This window comes from Gadus macrocephalus, chromosome 17, assembly GCF_031168955.1.
Source record: "Gadus macrocephalus chromosome 17, ASM3116895v1".
Lineage (NCBI taxonomy): Eukaryota > Metazoa > Chordata > Actinopteri > Gadiformes > Gadidae > Gadus > Gadus macrocephalus.
In genome coordinates this window covers 8,990,068-9,013,255 of record NC_082398.1, presented here as the reverse complement: position 1 = coordinate 9,013,255, position 23,188 = coordinate 8,990,068, and the positions used below count along the sequence as shown (strand labels likewise).

The window sequence follows — 23,188 nt, the reverse complement described above, 5'->3', positions numbered from 1 at the left end:
TGACGATGTTGTCTAAATGTTCACCATCTCAAATTTCTAAATTGCCAATCCTCTCGTTTGTGTGGCCTCACAACAAGAGAAACAATAGTGACTTTCGATAGCACACTGTTTTTGTCATGTAGCTGGGTATTTTAAGGGACACTGGAAAATCGGTAACTTCTACCGCTAAAGTGTCGGGTTAAAATGTACACATACGTTTATGCCCTTTGTTCGTTTTCTACATCAATCCAACTGGCCTATGATTACAAGCTAAGTTCAGTCGAAGAACCCACATCAACTCTATAACTTAATTTAGTCCAATACTGTTAACCAACACATCATTCACGACCAGATGGAGTGAGAAGATACAAAGTACAGTAATATTTTCTAAACATAGCTGGACATGGTCTTAAATTAAGTAGGAGACTACTTGAAAAATTGCAGAATACATTGCTGTTTGTTTTCAGAACAATATTTTACTTGGATAAAAAAATATTAAAAAATCTACTGATGTCGTTTCTTGCATGATTCGATTGTTACATGTTTAAAAGCTAACATATAAAGCTCATTTAATGTGGCTGATGTGATAGAAGCTCAACAAACGATGTACAATCAATGATATTTATTTTATTAAGGAAATTCCCAAAAAACAGATTTACTATAAACTTACAGAATGAAGTATACAAAGTCACATTTGATGCACGTTAGACATAGAAAACTGCATTAGGTGAATACGTGCATCAGGAATGTATATTGAACAATGTTTTACAATCCCTATCCCAACAATAAGACATTAAGTCATTATGAAGCTATTAAGAACCTAGACCTTGCTTGACCACAAGGGTTGATGTAGAATAACATTTCCAATATGATTAAATGCCTTTACCCACCACTGCTTATGACCCGGAACCCCAAAAATATAATAAGCACCGCATTCCCATCACCATTACAAAGGTGGTGGTTATTTCTCTATGGATATTTTTCATCGTTACACTATTCCAGGTTTCGGGCTTCAAACATAATAATGAAACTCATCTTTATATATTTTGCATTGAATATGAATATTTGCATTAAATATGAACGTCCCGCCACCATAATAATCCCCAACTGCTACCAAACCCAGACCTTGCTTGACCACAAGGGTTGATGTAGAATAAAATGTCCAATATGATTAAATGCCTTTACCCACCACTGCTTATGACCCGGAACCCAAAATATATAATAAACACCGCATTCCCATCACCATTACAAAGGTGGTGGTTATTTCTCTATGGATATTTTTCATCGTTACACTGTTCCAGGATTTTTCATCGTTACACTGTTCCAGGATTCGGTCTTCAAACATAATAATGAAACTCATCTTTATATATTTTGCATTGAATATGAATATTTGCATTGAATATGAACGTCCCGCCACCATAATAATCCCCAACTGCTACCCATTGGTAGCAGTTGGGGATTATTATGGTGGCTGGACGTGGACGTGGACGATCTCAACCTATTCTCAAACTTTAAATGGGTTTTAAAGTTATTATGGTGGCTGGACGTTCATAGTGGGTGGAGACAGTTTGAAACCCACCCATGTGTATTTTCTATGTTTACATATACAGTATATTTGGTATACACTAGCATAGTAATCATTCCAGAGCTGGTCCTACACCGCAGTGATGACCAGAGGCCGGCTTTCCTCCAACTCATTATGGGGACTGAAATAGGGGCGGAGTTCGCCACTGAATACACACGGCGTGAACGAGAATATGTGCGAGGAGGACGTCAGGTCGTAGAAGGACACAAGGCCCTCCTCGTAATCCAGGAAGACGCCTACCATCTTGGGCTCGGCTATGAGGGCCAGCTTTTTGGGCGGGGCCGTCATTGCCGCGTAGCCCTCACCATCGTAATGTGTTATCACCCAGTAGTTGGCGTCGGGCTGGAACACAAGCTTGCCTTTCCGTTGAGAGGTCACCGTCGTTACGCCTAGATCCCAACCCAACTTGTCGCCGACCTCAACCTGCCAGTAGGCCTTGCCGGATGTCAGTCGGTTCCGGCCGAGGACGGATGAGTACAAGTCGAACCTCTGAGCACCCATGGGTACTACCTGAAGCCCGCCGCCATCTTGTACCTCCTTGCCGTCAGCGGATATGATTAAGCGTGGGTGAGCGGTGCTGGGGTCTAGCTTCACGTCCACTGCAAAATAAAATATTTTTGGGGGGTTTAATTCTTCCGCAATTAATTTTAGAAGCAAAACCTCATTGTTGCAACAACAATGTACGTGCACAATTAAAACTGCATCAAGGATATCACAAAAAGTCACAGGATTTTTGTTTTTTGTCCTAAAAGTTCAGAGAGCGTTTTTTTTCTATCGCCTAGCAGCGAACCCATTCTAGACCCGACGTTACTCGCCTACTACGTATCCAGGCTAGAGCCCATTAGGCATGTCGTAGATCTCGACATATTCTGTGATTAAAACTATTAATTGCTCAACCGGCCCTTTCCCGAGTGATTTGTCCGCCATTGTTTCTTGTTTTGACAGTTGAGATTTTCCTTCGTAACGAAGTGTCAATGTTCCGCTTGTGATTGGTCAGTTGCCCAAAAGACGCCTGACGTCAGCCGCTCTCTTCCTCTCTTCCTTTTAACGCTCCGTATGGCAGAAGAAAACGCTGGAAGAGGCGTTTAAAAAAACGGCTGTGACTTTTTCCAGAAACACTCTGCTCCATAGGAATATAATGTAAAACAAGCGCGGGCAGATTTGAAAAAAAACGCTATATGTTAACACGGCCTAACAAGGGTCATTCAGGTCTTTCTCGCAGAAAAAAGATATTCTTGTTCCCGTTCCCACTTCACCCAGTAGCAGAGAGGGATCCGCGACTCAACACGCAAAAAGACAGAATAAAATAAAGATGATAAGAACGATGCCAAGAAAAAAGAGGACAGGAGTCATGACGTGGTGATGAGGGAGGGGAATGTTAACTGCAAAAATGGACAGGAAGTTAGCCAAAACGACATCAATGCTAACAGTGCCTTGAATTCTTGAATTGAGAAATAACCCAACAAACTAAATTGGAGTAGAATAATACAGAAAGGTAAAATTACCTGCAAACTTCACGATCCTCTGCAGTTCTATGTAGGGAAATCAGAAGAATTAAATTAACTTAAATTAAGTTATTTATCTTCTTATAGGCTAATCTTCCAATCACTTTCTTACCGATTGGAGTCAATAACTCCAGTTTGTCGAGAATTTCATCCATCAGGTTTTTTATGATACTTCGGAAGGTGCCGAAGGAGGTGGATGCATCGAGTGCTATCTCTGTTAGGTTGTTCTCCTCATCTCGGTCCTGGGTGGATGGAAAATTCTAAAGGAGTAGAAAAAAACAAGTGAAATAATTCAGTCATTTACTTTACTGTAACGGTTTAATCAGAGACAATGGCTGACACCGAATGATTTATATTTATACAAAATTGCCTCTGTCACCTGTAGGAAGTAAATATGATCCTCTGTGTCAGAAATGCGCCTCAGGTCCGAGATGTTCTTCCGCAGTTCCCCTATCTCCTTGTTGAGCTGCTCCTTCAATTCCTCGGCCCGCCTCTCCACCGCCTGACTCCTCTCGTCCATGGGCAGGAGAGCATGTCTTGTGGCGTTCCCCACGTATGAAATGAGGGATGACAGAATGCCGTTGATATCCATCCTCTCGCTACGTAAGTGATCCTGAAAGAAACACAAAGGAAGGACCGTGATTATTATTTGGATGATTTATTTTGTTCATTATTCATGCCAGTAGCATTCGCAACTTACTAGAACCACAACAACATACTTCAGATCAGAACATGTCATACTTTGTTGTATGCCTGTTTTAATCGGATGAAAGCGATTTATACATGACTGACAACAACTGAAGCCTCTGTATTATTGTTTTGTTTTTTTACTTTTCAAAAGGAAGCAACACTATCTCAAGTCTGCCTCAACAATTGTAAATTCAATCCCAAGATCTCCCCTTAAAAATACATAACTTTCCTCACCTGGGAAACCCTGATCGAGGAACGGATTTCCTGCAGATTGTTTTGCCGTCTCGCAATCCCCCCCTGAAACGTAACCTCGAGGTAGTTCAGCTGGCCCTTCAGGGAGAAAGAAGAACATCTCAATTTTGACTCCCATATGAAGCCGGAGTATAACATCACTTTTCACTCAATACTGATAGTGGTCATCAACAGCTTTCAAGGTCAATGTTGTACCGAACCAATTTGCATTGTGTATTATTTAAAGTGGGATTTCTGTTTCGTTCTCTTTGGGCGACACCTTTGGCGATATGCGGTAACTTTCCCGAGGGTTACAATTAGCGTAGCCACCAACCAGCTCATAACATTCATAACACTGCAAACCTGTGGGCCATGGGCTCCATCTCTGTGTTGCCTGATTTGGTGGAAGAAAGTCACTGATCAGACACTCTCAAACCATCTTAGATTGCGGGTAAATCAAGCGGCTGGGGTGTTTGACTCCAACAGAAAGATACTGGCTTTGATCCCCAATACCCATAGTCCACCTGTCAGCAATTTAGAGCCAGATGTCCTAACCCCTATCTACTCCTCAATGGCATATCTCTGAAAGTCACGATAGATAAAAGCGACTCATGACTGCAAAATGACAACATTAAAACTCAAACATGTGAGATCTTCCAAAACCCTCACCCTTTTCTCCTCCCACTCCGTCTCCACGGAAACAACGTCCTGCCCCTCCTCCACACAGAGGACGCAGATGCAGCGGTCGCTGTCGCGGCAGTAGAGCTCCAGGGGCCGCCCGTGCTCCGGGCAGGCCCTGTCGTCCAGGTTCTCCACAGGCGCCACCATCCTGTGGCCCCTCAGGCGGTTCCTACTGTTGTGGCCCTCGAGGTGGGCCCGGCAGTACGACACCAGACACACCAGGCACGACTTCAGGGCCCTGCGGGCCCCGGGCCCAATACAGACGTCGCAGACCACCTCTCGGGGCCTCCCGGCGGAACCCTCAGCCGTTTGGCCCCTGGCCTCCAGCCGGGCCTGGTTCAGGTCCTCCAGGAGTCCCTGCAGCACGACGTTGACCTCGGGGATGCGGCTGAGGTGCTGCCTGCAGGTCGGGCAGCTGTTGTCACTGTACATGGCGTTGCGGTTCAGGCAGGCCTTGCAGAAGGAGTGGCCGCAGCAGGTGGTGACGGGATCCGAGAACAGGTCATTGCAGATGGGGCAGCTCAGGTGCCTCTCTACGGGCAGGCTCAGGCCCGAGGGCTGCGCGGAACGGGCCGGGTCCGGGATGGGGCGCAGAGACATGAGGCTATGCCGAGAATATATGTATTGTTACTACTATGAATGACGATATTAGATGTGATAACACCACGACACAGTGCTTTAGCAAACTATATTCATAGTTCTAATGTAATGAACATACCGAAAATAATGCTCGTAGTGATAGGCTTATAGCAATGGTTATAGTGATGCAGCCAAAATAAACCGATTCAGATTCAGGTTTGCGTAACAAACAAGGAATTTGACTTCGGTTAACCCTTTGCTCTCAAAGTATCCGACAACACTCCACACTTAACTTATTGTTAAAGAACACAAAACCGAAAGAACAGTAGGCCTACGAAATATAAATACACTGTTAAGTTTAAGTGACAGTATAACAATACAATATAATATACTAATTTGCAAAAAATAATATACAATAACAATATAATAGGAAGAAACAATATAAGGGAGGAAATGGTGCAATATCAGTGCAGTCAATATACGTTCAGAGAATTAAGATTTCAATATAACTATACTAATACATAAGTTTGAAGAAGGAGGGGGGCGTGTTATCCCCATGGTTACGACCAACGTCAACGTACCGACGTTATAGGCCTACTGTTTTACTAAACTTACTGGGCTGGGTTGCACCAACTGGGCGTTAGCCTGGTCTTAACTACGCCTTGTCGTAGCTTGGCGTTCTAAGTCCGACCTAACCGTTTACGCCGGTTGCACCAAATGGGCTTTAGCGTTCTTTTCACTCTGACCAGGCGTAAATCCTACGCAGTTGCGCAAAAAGTGGGTATGCACTATATGCGGCGCCAAAGCGATGGAAGTAAAAAAAATTGAGTGGGCATTTTCTGTTTTTAACAGCGTTTGTGTACATGATATGATGATCAATAACAGAGGAACGTCACTGATGGCCCTGCTCCGCACACGGCGCTCGAGTGGGCGCCCCCTCGACCACGCCCTGGAGGCGAGCGCCAGAGTGTCTTCATTTGAACAGTATTGTCATCTGATGACACGTACCTCAATATGGAGAGGCAGAGAAGAAAGCCCTCAGGGTCACAACATAGAAAAAGAAAGATTGGGAAGGAGAAAGGGTGCGCAGGGATGAAAGAAAGCTTTCCAAAGTGGTTGAAAGTCGTTTTTATGTCAGTGTATCAAGAGGAGGCTTGTAAATATTCAGGTTAGCTAAATCTACTGGTAAAACAACAGGTTACTGTTGTCTTGCAACTGTGTACTGATCAGAATGGAGCCTACAATATAACGGATCATAACAAGAAAAATAAAATAACTTGTTTGTGGTATATATTTTGTTTTACTTCAACCTCTATGGTCTTTGTTTGATGTCAATAGACCCAGTAAAAACGGTTTGGTGAAGCTAGAGTTGCTGACACTCGCCTTGTGGTGGGTTTTAATAACTGGCAGTGTATTTCAAAGATACTGAAGCACCATGAAACAAGTGGTTACCACATAAATGCTTATCTGATGTGGAAAGAATTGGCATCCAGCTTATGCGTAGGTAAAACTATTGATAGCGAATTGCAGAGAGCCTGTTGACTCGAGTGATCGACTGCATACTCTTCCTTGCAGAAAGAAACCTGCCACTGAGGGGGAAAAAATGCACAGTTAGGAAATCCTAGAAGTGGACATTTTCTGGGTATCTCTTATAGCACGGTATGTTGTTACTCTGGCAGAGCATCTTAGAAAGGCTGCCTCTAAAAAAAAAACACCGGATATCTGTCCTGGTGCACTCAAAATGAATTTTTTGATTCAATATCAGAGTGTGTTTGAGGTCAAATTTGTGCCCAGATAAAAGAGGGGGGGGGGGCCTGCTGTGTCTGCATACCCCCCAGAAAGTAGGCAGTTGCGCCCCTGATCCTACGCCTGGTCAGGGGCAGGCGTAGAGTTGAAATTCCAGGCTGTTTCTATAGCAATTGCCTCCAATCCGATGCAGCGCTACCACCATCCTTGTAACTGCTCATTGCGCTTCGCTTCTATGCAAACGGGGCATTTCAAAGCACAGCCGGCAAAATGATCAGTGTTCACAGATCGGCCGCGGTTATCCGGAGGGTTTCACTGCCTTCATGTGGAGATAAGGATGCACCCAAACGGATAGCTGCGTGCACCGTTCTGCACAACATCTGCATATCCAAGAGAATCCCTCTCCCCAGACACCATAAGCCACCGGCAGTCCCCGAGGAAGACGTGCGTCCAGCCAGAGCAATTGAAGATATCGCTGGCTGATTAGTCCGTTCTCAATTTATTAATCAGTTGTGAATAGGGTGACCACTGATGTCTCGCTTTGTGCGGGACAGTCACGCATTACCATTACTTTTTAAACGTCCCGCAAATTGAGACGTTGTCCCGCATTGTTATTGACAGTCAGACTCGATTATTTATTTATTTTTGAAATGCGCTTTTTATAATCTGGCATTTATCAAATAGCTGTGTGCGGAGACAGCAGTGAGGGCTGTCATCAGGAGGCGGGGCGTGCTGTTTGATCATGTCAATCAAACTGGGACGCATACGCCGGTTAAGGGCATGCCCACCAACAAGAAACAGTGCAAATCGGGTCAGAACGGCATGCAGCACGAGACGGAGGAAAAGCACGACTCGTACGACTAAGAAGAGGAAATGCAGCGAACAATAAAGAATGGGAAACTATCTATCCCTGGGTGAAACCAGTGCAAGGCGAGTCTGGTAACGTTTTGTGTGAAGTTTGCTTGAGTCATTTTTCCATTTCACACGGAGGTGAAACGACACAAAGAATGCGGGACTCACAAAAAAAAAAAAAAATTGATTTGGTGCATATTGCCTAATTGTATACACAGCTGTGCCTTTAGTTGGTATTGTCCAGTAAAAGCAGATAATTATCAAATGCATTTCTAGTTAATCTATGTGATTCTGAGCTGTGTGAGTTTTGTTTTGTTCAGATAATCACAATCATGTACTCCATGTAACCCAATCCAGTGCATGTTCTACTCGAATAGGCCTATGTGGTTCAGTATATTGGTCGACCAGAGCTGAGTTGTGCTGGGGTTAGTTTGCTCCCTGTTGTTGGAGAAAAGGCACATTAAAGTTCAATGCTTGAAATAACAATGGTAGCCTTGACTGTCTGTTCTGTTTGATTGTCAGTTGTGTTAACTTGAGGCGCTGTGAAATAGCATGAAAGCTCCATGCCTTGCGAGAAAGTATCGCACGCATATCACTGGCAGTGTGCGTGCGTGCGTGTGTGTGCGTGTGTGTGTGTGTGTGTGTGTGTGTGTGTGTGTGTGTGTGTGTGTGTGTGTGTGTGTGTGTGTGTGTGTGTGTGTGTGTGTGTGTGTGTGTGTGTGTGTGTGTGTGTGTGCGTGCGTGCGTGCGTGCGTGCGTGTGTGTGTGTAATTTAAATGTGAATAAGTGCACATGTAAGTCTCGATTTTGTTTTAATAAAGATTGTTCAGCATGATGCAGTCTAGTGATTTGGGGTTACGTCTGTGAAGTGTCCCTTCACACCAAAGCTGAGACCAAACTTACGCCCATGGAATAAAGTACCCAGCCTGTCAAGAATCGGTGGCCGCTTCATTCCGACCATATTCCGACCTATAAGGCACACTAACCATCTCGTAGTTGGAGGCAAAAAAGTAGGCCTATACGCGCTCCAATGGTGCGAGATAAAAATATAGCACATTCATTTGAATGATTTTAGCTTGTGTGTGTGTCCGTGCCCGCGATAAATCACACACAAGCTAAAGTCATTCAAATTAATGTGCTTTGTGATGAATAGAACACATTTTTATCTCAAATGATTCAATCACGTCCTATACTCTCTTGCGCTCCGCCTCCAACTACGGGATGGTTAGTTAATATTTTCCTGCTGTCGGCTCCCAGACCGAGGAGCACAGGTGATACGTTCCCTCCAGGGCCGATGCTCTCTCGGGGGCAACACCCTTCACAACGACCGACAGTGAGTCTGCTTATAGGTCGGAATATGATGGAATGAAGAGGCCACCCACACACAACCGGATTCGTTCATTAGGCCTACTTCACTAAACTGACACGCACGCTATCGCTCGCACTCCTCGCTCGTCCACCTACTCGCTGACGACACACGCACACACACACACACACACACACACACACACACACACACACACACACACACACACACACACACACACACACACACACACACACACACACACACACACACACACACACACACACACACACACACACACACAGAGAGACAGACATACACACACACTGCCACTGATATGCGCACGATATTTCGCCGTGGTCATGAGATACTTTATCGTGCGCAGGAGATACTTTCTCGTTTACGGGTTCCGTAGTAGGCTACACCAGACAACACAATACATATTTTAATTAGACCTACATTCGTTTGCAGTGTTTTATTGTTATGCATTAACACAATTGATGGATGACAATGAATAAAATAATGAATTATTTATTTCGGTGTACAGCATGTCAAGTAAAATAGTAAATAGCTGTCGGCACGAGATATAGCAACGCGGTGATATAGGCATACAATGGAACATTCACATGGCTAAGATCGGTTAAGACCAATTGGTGCAACCGGCCTGTTAAGTAAACAGTAGGCCAATAACAATACCATATATAGGCCTACTAATTTGCAAAAAATAATATACAATAACAATATAAGAGGAATAAACAATATAAGGGAAGAAATGGTGCAATAACAGTGAAGTCAATATACGGTCAGAGATTTAAGGTTTCAATATAAATATAATTACAAAAACTTTTTTTTTCTTAAGAATGCTTTGTGAATCCGGCCCCAGGTTCTTAAAACGCGTATTTGCATAGGCCTTTCAAGTTTCATACAATATAATTGAACGACTGCAATTACCCACACTATTATGTATACAATGGAGCTTATTAGTTACTAACACGCACAAAGCTGAAGTGACGGTGAACCCATTGTTTCAGCTTTGAAATATTAAATTCATATTGCGCTTTGCTTTGAGTTTCAGGAAGGAATGGGGCGTGGTATCCCCATGGTTACGACCAACGCCGACGTGACAACCTTATAATAAGCGATGTTGTATATGAAATCCGCCCCACATTGTATCTTTATACTATCGGTGACCGGGAAGCCTCAACCTCACTCGTACGCGGACGTGTTGTTATACTAGGTAAAGGCTACTTGTATCATGGCCTACTAAGTTTACTAAGTATTATTATAGGTTACACCTGGGTTCGCAGCATAGAGACACTTTACCATATTTGTATGGGGAGAACGGCAAAACGTCTTTTTACCCATTTCTTTTTTAATTCGGGTCTTCTTCCAGTAACAGTAAAAAAAGATCCATTGCTTGCTATGATGACGATATGAGCCATTACGACGTTAACAAATAAAACTGTCTCTTTGAATCAGTTTGACAGCGGAGTGCACACCAGGTCGTCTTTACCTTTTCATCTCAATTGCAGTTATTCAGACCTCGACCAATTGTCACGGATTTTTCTAAGAACAACCTCAATTTATCAGATCTGTCGATATAAATTCTGTTTATTCTCTAATGGTAGCCTAACGCTGATGATTTGCATTTCTAAAGTTTAAACTTTACAGAATGAAAGATGTAGCCTAATTTGGCCACAACCGCAGCGCAAATGCAGTAGGCCCTATATAAGTAACAATATGACTTAATATAGCGAACGATTACCTTTCATTCGCCCTTGGGTTATCCCCGTGAAGATCTCCCATGGTGTCCATTGTCTCTCTCCCTTTTCATCGGCAGTGCACTACAGGTAAGGGACTCTTCCCTTTATAGGCCACAGTAAACGCCTTTGGTTTCATTTCTGTGCAAATGCTCTTCCCAGACATAACTTTTGTCTCCTCCTCATCAGGAGGAGACAAACGATGGGAGGTCGATGGACTCACGCATCATTTGTATATTGTTTGCCTTACAAATGAAAGCGTGTAGAGTAGCGTGCAGAGCAGGTTAGACCTAACCTGCCTTTATCACATCAATAGGTTTAGAAAGCCATAAATGATCGTTATCACACCAGATCCCTTATATTCTTTATATGTTTTTCACAATGTACTTACTATATTACCCCCCCCCCCTCCATCCCCAAGACCATTCTAACCCTTCGTCAGACTTAAAATTAAAGGTAGGCCTACCAACACGAAACTACACGCTACCATTGCTGTGCCCAATGGCCGCCACCTTGTGGTTAACGATATACTAAGTATTTTAAGGATTCAATGGTTTGATCCACGTTTTCAGTATTGTTCAAGTCATACGCAAGCTATCAAAAAATCGTTTATTGGTCTTATTGGGGTAGGCCTACTTTACATATTAATACTTTAAATACCATATGCTTGATAGGCCTTCTGACATATCAAGTAGTCCAATAGTCCAAAAATTATTTCATACATCAATTATTTACACAACAATAAATAAAATATACAAAAACACATTTGTGGTTTATGATGGTTGCTGTCACAATCACGTTGTAACACTATTTTCCCTTCTTGGGGCAGTCTGGTTAGGTGAATTACCTACTGATTAATAACATGTAATCAGTGATGAATTGAACAAACATAAATGTGTAGAAAACAAAATAGAAATAATTCAACAGATACATCATCAACATTTTACGACATAAAACATAGTTTTGAACTAGGGTTGATCACAACTATATCAGCAAAACAAATTAGCTCCCTCCTCAGCTTTGTCATATCCTGGCTGCCGCCAGAGAGTACTGGAGCGTACTGGAGGATCACTGGCTGCCGCCTGTGATCCTCCAGTACTCTCCGATGCAGGCCAGGCAGAATGCGTGGTGGCAGGGGAGGATGACGGGCCGGGTGAGTCCCCTCAGACAGATGCAGCAGTCAGGGACCCCCGACATACCTGGGGAGAGTCACATCAAGGTCAGAGAGAGAGAGAGGCTGTTAAAGAGCACGGTGGAGAGAGAGATAGAGAGAGAGAGTGAGAGAGAGAGAGAGAGAGAGAGAGAGAGAGAGAGAGAGAGAGAGAGAGAGAGAGAGAGAGAGAGAGAGAGAGAAAAGAGAAAGAGAGCAAGAGGGAAAGAACGAGGAAGGAAGAAAGAGAGAGGCAGAGGTGCAACTTAGGGAAAGACAATAATTGCAAAGTGTTTCCTCCCTACGAGTCAACACTGGGCAGGTCCTTAACCACAGCCACTTTCATGGTCACTGTCATGGTTACCGCCATGGCAGACATGGCGACCATGTGTGTATTGTACTCCATGCATCAGACACAGAAACACAAAGACAGAGACAGAGACAGAGACAGAGACAGAGACAGAGACAGAGACAGAGAGAGAGAGAGAGAGAGAGAGAGAGAGAGAGAGAGGCTTTGATGGGGAAAGAGCGAGAAGGAAAGGGAGAGCAACACAGCAGTCTTGGACCTTGATTTGGATTCTCAGGAGTCCTGGTGTTGTCATTAAGCCATTAATGTCAAAACTATGACATTACCAGGACTCCTGAGATTTCTGGATACCATAGGCTGCCGTACCCTCTGGACACCCACTTCACCTCGTCGCGGTGACACGGGTAGATCATTTATCACCGGTAAAACTTTACACCTGTTTGACACCTCACAATTAGGTTGTTGTCTATTTAAAAACTTTTCATGAGTAAATGGTTTATGACAGCAAACAGCTATTCTTGATGACACAGACAAACAGACACACACGCACACACAGAATCTTAAAGTCCCCGAGGCACATACTTCAGCTCTTAATATGACATTAGAATACTACCACATCAGATTACTACGGTCTACTGGAATGATGTACATACATACCTACTGGGACTACCAGCTCAACCTGTTGGACTCCTGTCAACTGTGCCAAAACCAAAACTAAATGGTGCACTTGGCTGTTCAAAGGTGTTTGCCCTCATTAGGGGGCAAGCATGCCCTCATTAGGAAAGATAAAATGTAATTAGTGCTATATATACCTGTTAAATTACCACATCGTCACACCCGTGTTACCAGGTTGCTGATTCACCTGGCATAGTTTGGAACATATTATGCCAGGTGTCTTGTGGGTGTTTTGTTTCCACTGAATATATAGTACAGTTACAACATGTGGATTTTTATACAATCTCTACAAGTTACACTTCATTCCCACACCAACCTGCATCAGCAGAAAACAACGATTGGAACCAAGGTCCAGATGAATAAAAATAAGCAAACATTAAATGTGTGTGTGGGTCTATGGTTTTGTATTTGTGTGTATTTGTGTATTTGTACAACACATTCACATTCAGATTCATACAATACATCTGGTGACATCTAATAATGTATTGTGTTATGTATTGGCGGGAAAATGTACTATCTCACTTTTACCAAGTCCACCCCAGGTTCCCCACCTGCATGTCGTCTGACTAATTAGGTGGTAATGAGGTCACCTGTTGCGGCTCGTGAACAGTTTGACCTCTGTCTGCTGGTGCTCGCGCGTAAAACCATCTAATGTCTCCAAGGTTATGTCATCTTGATATTATTTTAGTAATTTAAGCAGAAATTGGTTGGCACGGTTATGTGTGACTAATTAAAAATATGCTCCTCTGTTCTCCAGCTTATGGAGCAACTACGGTTCATATTCCATTGTTCGGTTCTTGGATTCTTTTATATCTGTTCACGAGTAGAAGTTGGGGTACCAGTAGATATTTCTTTAAGTCTAAGCTTGTTTTGTAGTATTTGCTATATCCGGGCCTGTGTGCGGGCCTGGACACATGCTTGTTTACAGACTTACTGCTGACGCAGGCTTGTTCCCGGCCCAACACACGACAGGATGACAGATTTCCAGTTCGGAATTGGATGGCCAGATTCCCACTTTTCCCGTCCTTACCTGTTCCCAGAGCTTAAACGGGGGCAAGTCAGGTCGTGTCCGTTTTATTTAGCTCTCTAATGCAGTTCATACATGATGTTACCCCCCCTCCCCCGAAATGAATCTATTTGATAAGACTTGGGTAAAGATTAACTCATTGGCTGAGCTCTAAGGTATAGAGGTGTTTGATGTGAGCGAGTCCCCAAATGTAGGATCAGGGCTGTTCTGCATTGTACTCAGGTGTGCTCCTGAAGCTTTATTGGTTGGTTTCTCACTCACAGGCCGACAGTGTGTGGATGGAAATGGACGACCAGGACGACATGCCCACAGCTGATGAACTGGAACAGTGGGTTGAGGATGTGCTGTCCGGTAAAATAGACCCAGATATGGATGATGATGATGAAGACGACGATGATGATAATGATGACGACGATGATGATGATGATGATGAAGACGACGATGATGATGATGACGATGATGACGATGATGACGATGATGACGATGATGATGATGACGATGATGATGATGACGATGATGACGACGATGATGACGATGATGATGACGACGATGATGATGATGATGATGACGATGATGATGATGATGATGAAGACGACGATGACGATGATGATGACGATGATGACGATGATGATGATGATGACGATGACGATGATGATGACGATGTTGTCTAAATGTTCACCATCTCAAATTTCTAAATTGCCAATCCTCTCGTTTGTGTGGCCTCACAACAAGAGAAACAATAGTGACTTTCGATAGCACTGTTTTTGTCGTGTAGCTGGATATTTTAAGGGTCACTGGAAAATCGGTAACTTCTACCGCTAAAGTGTCGGGTTAAAATGTACACACACGTTTATGCCCTTTGTTCGTTTTCTACATCAACCCAACTGGCCTATGATTACAAGCTAAATTCAGTCGAAGAACCCACATCAACTCTATAACTTAATTTAGTCCAATTCGGTTAACCAACACATCTTTCACGACCAGATGGAGTGAGAAGATACAAAGTACAGTAATATTTTCTAAACATAGCTGGACATGGTCTTAAATTAAGTAGGAGACTACTCGAACAATTGCAGAATACATTGCTGTTTGTTTTCAGAACAACATTTTACTTGGATAAAAAAATATTAAAAAATCGACTGATGTCGTTTCTTGCATGATTCGAGTGTTATATGTTTAAAAGCTAATATATAAAGCTCTTTTAATGTGGCTGATGTGATACAAGCTTAACAAACGATGTACAATCAATGATATTTATTTTATTAAGGAAATTCCCAAAAACCAGATTTACTATAAACTTACAGAATGAAGTATACAAAGTCACATTTGATGCACGTTAGACATAGAAAACTGCATTAGGTGAATAAGTGCATCAGGAATGTATATTGAACAAAGTTTTACAATCCCTATCCCAACAATAAGACATTAAGTCATTATGAAGCTATTAAGAACCTAGACCTTCCTTGACCTCAAGGGTTGATGTAGAATAACATTTCCAATATGATTATATGCCTTTACCCACCACTGCTTATGACCCAGAACCCAAAAGATATAATAAGCACCGCATTTCCATTACTATTACAAAGGTGGTAGTTATTTCTCTATGGATATTTTTCATCGTTACACTGTTCCAGGATTTTTCATCGTTACACGGTTCCAGGTTTCGGTCTTCAAACATAATAATGAATCTCATCTTTATATATTTTGCATTGAATATGAACGTCCCACCACCATAATAATCCCCAACTGCTACCAAACCTAGACCTTGCTTGACCACAAGGGTTGATGTAGAATAACATTTCCAATATGATTAAATGCCTTTACCCACCACTGCTTATGACCCGGAACCCCAAAAATATAATAAGCACCGCATTCCCATCACCATTACAAAGGTGGTAGTTATTTCTCTATGCATATTTTTCATCGTTACATTGTTCCAGGTTTCGGGCTTCAAACATAATAATGAAACTCATCTTTATATATTTTGCATTGAATATGAATATTTGCATTGAAAATGAACGTCCCGCCGCCATAATAATCCCCAACTGCTACCAATGGGTGGAGACACAGTTTGAAACCCACCCATGTGTATTTTCTATGTTTACATATACAGTATATTTGGTATACACTAGCATAGTAATCATTCCAGAGCTGGTCCTACACCGCAGTGATGACCAGAGGCCGGCTTTCCTCCAACTCATTATGGGGACTGAAATAGGGGCGGAGCTCGCCACTGAATACGCACGCCGTGAACGAGAATATGTGCGAGGAGGACGTCAGGTCGTAGAAGGACACGAGGCCGTCCTCGTAATCCAGGAAGACGCCTACCATCTTGGGCTTGGCTATGAGGGCCAGCTTTTTGGGCGGGGCCGTCATTGCCACGTAGCCCTCACCATCGTAATGTGTTATCACCCAGTAGTTGGCGTCGGGCTGGAACACAAGCCTCCCTATCCGTTGAGAGGTCGACGTCGTTACGCCTAGAACCCAACCCAACTTGTCGCCGACCTCAACCTGCCAGTAGGCCTTGCCGGATGTCAGTCGGTTCCGGCCGAGGACGGATGAGTACAAGTCGAACCTTTGAGCACCCATGGGTACTACCTGAAGCCCACCGCCACCTTGTACCTCCTTGCCGTCAGCGGATATGATTAAGCGTGGGTGAGCGGTGCTGGGGTCTAGCTTCACGTCCACTGCAAAAAAAAATATTTTTGGGGGGTTTAATTCTTCCGCAATAAATTTTAGAAGCAAAACCTCATTGTTGCAACAACAATGTACGTGCACAATTAAAACTGAGTCAAGGATATCACAAAAAGTCACAGGATTATTTCCTTTGTGGTCCTTTTCGTCGTTGGAATTAGTTGTTAAAGTGGAAATATCTGTTACATGGCAATTTAGGTGATGTTTCTTTATTGATATACGTTTTAAATAGGTTCATACTCTGACCGCCATCACTGATCTGACAGCTGAGAATGTTTCTTCAGTTAACAAGAGTCATTTCTGTCTTTCTCGCAGAAAAAAAATATTCTAGTTCCCGTTCCCACTTCACAGAGTAGGAGAGAGAGATCCGAGACTCAACACGCAAAAAGACAGAATAAAATAAAGATGATAAGAACGATGCCAAGAAAAAAGAGGACAGGAGTCATGATGTGGTGATAAGGGAGGGGAATGTTAACTGCAAAAATGGACAGGAAGTTAGCCAAAACGACATCAATGCTAACATGCTTTAAATTCTTGAATTTAAAAATAACCCAACTCACTAAATTGTAGTGGAATAATACAGAAAGGTCAAATTACCTGCAAACTTCACGATCCTCTGCAGTTCTATGTAGGGAAATCAGAAGAATTAAATTAACTTAAATTAAGTTATTTATCATCTTATAGGCTAATCTTCCAACCAGTTTCTTACCGATTGGAGTCAATAACTCCAGTTTGTCGAGAATTTCATCCATCAGGTTTTTTATGATACTTCGGAAGGTGCCGAAGGAGGTGGACGCATCGAGTGCTACCTCTGTTAGGTTGTTTTCCTCATCTAGGTCCTGGGTGGATGGAAAATTCTAAAGGAGTAGAAAAAAACAAGTGAAATAATTCAGTCATTTACTTTACTGTAACGGTTTAATCAGAGAAAATGGCTGACACCGAATGATCTATATTTATACAAAATTGCCTCTGTCACCTGTAGGAAGTAAATATGATCCTCTGTGTCAGAAATGCGGCTCAGGTCCGAGATGTTCTTCCGCAGTTCCCCTATCTCGTTGTTGAGCTGCTCCTTCAATTCCTCGGCCTGCCTCTCCACCGCCTGACTCCTCTCGTCCATGGGCAGGAGAGCATGTCTTTTGGCGTTCTCCAGGTAGAAAATGAGGGATGACAGAATGCCGTCGATATCCGTCCTCTCGCTACATAAGTGATCCTGAAAGAAACACAAAGAAAGGACCGTGATTATTATTTGGATGATTTATTTTGTTCATTATTCATGCCAGTAGCATTTGCAACTTACTAGAACCACAACAACATACTTCAGATCAGAACATGTCATACTTTGTTGTTTGCCTGTTTTAATCGGATGCAAGCGATTTATACATGACTGACAACAACTGAAGCCTCTGTATTATTATTATTATTTTTTACTTTTCAAAAGGAAGCAACACCATCTCAAGTCTGCCTCAACAATTGTAAATTCAATCCCAAGATCTCTCCTTTAAAAATACATAACTTTCCTCACCTGGGAAACCATGATCGAGGAAAGGATTTCCTGCAGCTTGTTTTGCCGTCTCGCAATCCCCCCCTGAAACTCTCCCTCGAGGTTGTTCAGCTGGCCCTTCAGGGAGAAAGAAGAACATCTCAATTTTGACTCCCATATGAAGCCGGAGTATAACATCACTTTTCGCTCAATACTGATAGTGGTCATCAACAGCTTTCAAGGTCAATGTTGTACCGAACCAATTTGCATTGTGTATTATTTAAAGTGGGATTTCTGTTTCGTTCTCTTTGGGCGACACCTTTGGCGATATGCGGTAACTTTCCCGAGGGTTACAATTAGCGTAGCCACCAACCAGCTCATAACATTCATAACACTGCAAACCTGTGGGCCAGAGGCTCCATCTCTGTGTTGCCTGATTTGGTGGAAGAAAGTCACTGATCAGACACTCTCAAACCATCTTAGATTGCGGTTAAGTCAAGCGGCTGGGGTGTTTGACTCCAACAGAAGGATACTGGCTTTGATCCCCAATTCCCATAGTCCACCTGTCAGCAATTTAGAGCCAGATGTCCTAACCCCTATCTACTCCTCAATGGCATTTCTCTGAAAGTCACGATAGATAAAAGCGACTCATGACTGCAAAATGACAACATTAAAACTCAAACATGTGAGATCTTCCAAAACCCTCACCCTTTTCTCCTCCCACTCCGTCTCCATGGAAACAACCTCCAGCCCTTCCTCCAAACAGAGCACGCAGATGCAGCGGCCGCTGCCGCGGCAGTAGAGCTCCAGGGGCCGCCCGTGCTCCGGGCAGGCCCTGTCGTCCAGGTTCTCCACAGGCGCCACCATCCTGTGGCCCCTCAGGCGGTTCCTACTGTCGTGGCACTCGAGGTGGGCCCGGCAGTACGACATCAGACACACCAGGCACGACTTCAGGGCCCTGCGGGCCCCGGGCCCAATACAGACGTCGCAGACCACCTCTCGGGGCCTCCCCTCGGCCATTTGGCCCCTGGCCTCCAGCCGGGCCTGGGGCAGGTCCTGCAGGATTCCCTGCAGCACGACGTTGACATCGGGGATGCGGCTGAAGTGCTGCTTGCAGGTCGGGCAGCTGTTGTCGATGGCGTTGCGGTTCAGGCAGGCCTTGCAGAAGGAGTGGCCGCAGCAGGTGGTGACGGGATCCAAGAACAGGTCATTGCAGATGGGGCAGCTCAGGTGCCTCTCTACGGGCAGGCTCAGGCCCGAGGGCTGCGCGGAACGGGCCGGGCTATGCCGAGAATATATGTATGGTTACTACTATGAATGACGATATTAGATGTGATAACACCACAACACGGTGCTTTGGTGAACTATGTTCATAATTCTAATGTAATGAATACACCGAATATAATGCTCGTAGTGATAGGCTTATAGCAATGGTTATAGTGATGCAGCCAAAATAAACCGATTCAGATTCAGGTTTGCTTAACAAACAAGGAATTTGACTTCGGTTAACCCTTTGCTCTCAAAGTAGCCGACAACACTCAACACTTAACTTATTTTTAATATATAAAAAAGAACACCAAACCGAAAGTACAGTACGAAATATAAATACACTGTTAAGTTTAAGTGACAGTATAACAATACAATATAATATACTAATTTGCAAAAACGAATATACAATAACAATATCATAGGAAGAAACAATATAAGGGAAGAAATGATGCAATATCAGTGCAGTCAATATATACGCTCAGAGGATTAAGATTTCAATATAAATATAAATACAATACTAATAAATAAAGTAAAATAAAAAAATAAATATAAAAAAAAATATGTTTTAAAAAAACCTATTTTTTAAAAACTGGTTCTTAAAACGCCTACAGGCCATTCATGACATCAACACAATATATTACGCACGACCTCAATGACCCATCCTATCTACTATGTATAACCTACAATAGAGCTTATTTGACGGTTACCTATAACTAGCACAAAGATAAAGTGACAGTGAACCCATTGTTTCAGCTGCAATTCGAACATTGAAATAAATTCAAAATGCGCTTTGGTTTGAGTTCGAAGAAGGAGGGGGGCGTGTTATCCCCATGGTTACGACCAACGCCAACGTACCGACGTTATAGGCCTACTGTTTTACTAAACTTACTGGGCTGGGTTGCACCAACTTGGCGTTAGCCTGGTCTTAACTACGCCTGGTCGTAACTTGGCATAGTAATGTTATAAGCAAAGGGGCAGAGTAGAAATCTTTATATTTTTTAAAAGTTATTTTAGATTACCTCGATGCATTGGTATCCCACATTGTCCCACCCAAACTTGTTCTTTGTCCCACATCTGGTGAATTGTGATCTGGTCACCCTAGTTGTGAATATTGTTTTAATTATGTTTATATGTTTTAGATCTCTCCTACAGTCTCAAAACTACTCAATTAGCTCCTTGTCATTTGATGATGTTCAATGCATTACTTCTGTCAAAAATAACAATTCCCGTCTAAATGCCTGCTCGTTGTAAACCAGACAACACAAATACATATTCTAATTAGGCCTACATTCGTTTGCAGTGTTTTATTGTTATGCAATAACACAATTGATGGATGACAATGAATAAATTAATGAATTATTTATTTCGGTGTAGCATGTCAAGTAAAATAGTAAATAGCTGAAGGGACGAGATATCTATGGAGGTAGATTTGTGTCTTTATTATGCAATCAAACAGAATAGGTTTGAGAGCAAAACTTTCCACACTGCAATCAAAAAATAGATTTGAGGGCAAAACTATCGACACTGCAATCAAAAAAAGTTTTATTGCAAGTAAAATAAATTTAATAAAAAACTTATGAATGGGAATCCAAAAGATTTGTTTGCAAATCCAAAAGTTTTGTTTGCAAATCCAAAAGTTTTGCAAGCAAAGCATTTGGATTCGCAAGCAAAGCTTTTGGATTCGCAAGCAAAACTTTTTGGATTCGCAAACAAAACTTTTGGATTCGCAAACAAAACTTTTGGATTCGCAAACACAGCTTTTGGATTTGGAAACAAAACTTTTGGATTCACCATTAATATTTTTTTATTTTACTTGCTATAAAACATTTTTTGATTGCAGTGTCGATAGTTTTGCACTCAAATCTATTTTTTGATTGCCGTTTGGAAAGTTTTGCTCTCAAACCTATTCTGTTTGATTGCATAATAAAGACACAAATCTACCTCCATAGATATCCTAGCAACGCGGTGATATAAGCATACAATGGAACATTCACATTGCTAAGATCGGGCGTAGTTAAGACCAGTTGGTGCAACCGGCCTGTTAAGTAAACAGTAGGCCTATAACAATACCATATAATATAGGCCTACTAATTTGCAAAAAATAATATACAATAACAATATAAGAGGAATAAACAATATAAGGGAAGAAATGGTGCAATAACAGTGAAGTCAATATACAGTCAGAGATTTAAGATTTCAATATAAATATAATTACAAAAACTTTTTTTTTTTCTTAAGAATGCTTTGTGAATCCGGCCCCAGGTTCTTAAAACGCCTATTTGCATAGGCCTTTCATACAATATAATTGAACGACTGCATTACCCTCTATTATGTAGAGCTTATTAGTTACTAATACGCACAAAGTTGAAGTGACGGTGAACCCATTGTTTCAGCTTTGAAATATTAAATTCATATTGCGCTTTGCTTTGAGTTTCAGGAAGGAGTGGGGCGTGGTATCCCCATGGTTACGACCAACGCCGACGTGACAACCTTATAATAAGCGATGTTGTAGACCGATATGAAATCCGCCCCACATTGTATCTTTATACTATCGATGACCGGGAAGCCTCAACCTCACTCGGACGCGGACGTGTTGTTATACTAGGTAAAGGCTACTTCATGGCCTACTAAGTTTACTAAGTATTATTATAGGTTACACCTGGGTTCGCAGCACCTGGGTTCGCAGCATAGAGACACTTTACCATAGTGTATGGGGAGAACGGCAAAACGTATTTTTACCCATTTCTTTCTTAATTCGGGTCTTCTTCCAGTAACAGTCAAAAAAGATCCATTGCTTGCTATGATGACGATATGAGACATTACGTTAACAAATAAAACTGGCTCTTTGAATCAGTTTGACAGCGGAGTGCACACCAGGTCGTCTTTACCTTTTCATCTCAATTGCAGTTATTCAGACCTCGACCAATTGTCACAGATTTTTATAAAAAACAACCTCAATTTAGCAGACCTGTCAATATAAATTGTGTTTATTCTCTAATGGTAGCCTAATGCTGATGATTTGCATTTCTAAAGTTTAAACTTTACAGAATTAAAGATGTAGCCTAATTTGGCCACAACCGCAGTGCAAATGCAGTAGGCCCTATATAAGTAACAATATGACTTAATATAGCGAACGATTACCTTTCATTCGCCCTTGGGTTATCCCCGTGAAGATCTCCCATGGTGTCCATTGTCTCTCTCCCTTTTCATCGGCAGTGCACTACAGGTACACAGGGACTCTTCCCTTTATAGGCCACAGTAAACGCCTTTGGTTTCGTTTCTGCAAATGCCCTCCCAGACATAACTTTTGTCTCCTCCTGATCAGATGCGTCAGGCCCGATGGAACGATGGGAGGTCGATGGCCTCACGCATCATTTGTTTATTATTTGCCTTACAAATGTAAGCGTGTAGAGTAGCGTGTAGAGCGTGCAGAGCAGGTTAGACCTAACCTGCCTTCATCACATCAATAGGTTTAGAAAGCTATAAATGATCGTTATCACACCAGATCCCTTATCTCCTTTGTATATTTTTCACTTTGTACTTACTATATTATTCAAACATAAATGTGTGGAAAACAAAATAGAAATAATTCTACAGATACATCATCAACATTTTACGACATAAAACATAGTTTTGAACTAGGGTTGATCACACTGTGCCCAAACAAATTAG

The 23,188-nt window shown here is 42.4% G+C and overlaps 2 protein-coding genes across 2 annotated transcripts; both read right to left on the bottom strand.

Annotated features, from left to right (window-relative positions):
• Positions 1-127: 127 nt before the first annotated feature.
• Positions 128-11,040, bottom strand: LOC132475888 (nuclear factor 7, ovary-like). The gene is made up of 7 exons (XM_060077268.1): positions 10,920-11,040; positions 4,660-5,275; positions 3,994-4,089; positions 3,449-3,682; positions 3,182-3,329; positions 3,070-3,096; positions 128-2,163 (listed from the first exon to the last, which is right to left on the bottom strand). The coding sequence occupies exons 1-7, from the start codon at positions 10,967-10,969 to the stop codon at positions 1,634-1,636; spliced, it is 1,701 nt and encodes a 566-aa protein (XP_059933251.1). The 5' UTR covers positions 10,970-11,040; the 3' UTR covers positions 128-1,633.
• Positions 11,041-14,556: 3,516 nt separating this feature from the next.
• LOC132475890 (E3 ubiquitin-protein ligase TRIM21-like) lies at positions 14,557-22,781 on the bottom strand. The gene is made up of 7 exons (XM_060077270.1): positions 22,658-22,781; positions 18,956-19,529; positions 18,290-18,385; positions 17,744-17,977; positions 17,477-17,624; positions 17,365-17,391; positions 14,557-16,760 (listed from the first exon to the last, which is right to left on the bottom strand). Exons 1-7 carry the CDS (start codon positions 22,705-22,707, stop codon positions 16,231-16,233), a joined length of 1,659 nt encoding a protein of 552 aa, XP_059933253.1. The 5' UTR covers positions 22,708-22,781; the 3' UTR covers positions 14,557-16,230.
• Positions 22,782-23,188: the final 407 nt, after the last annotated feature.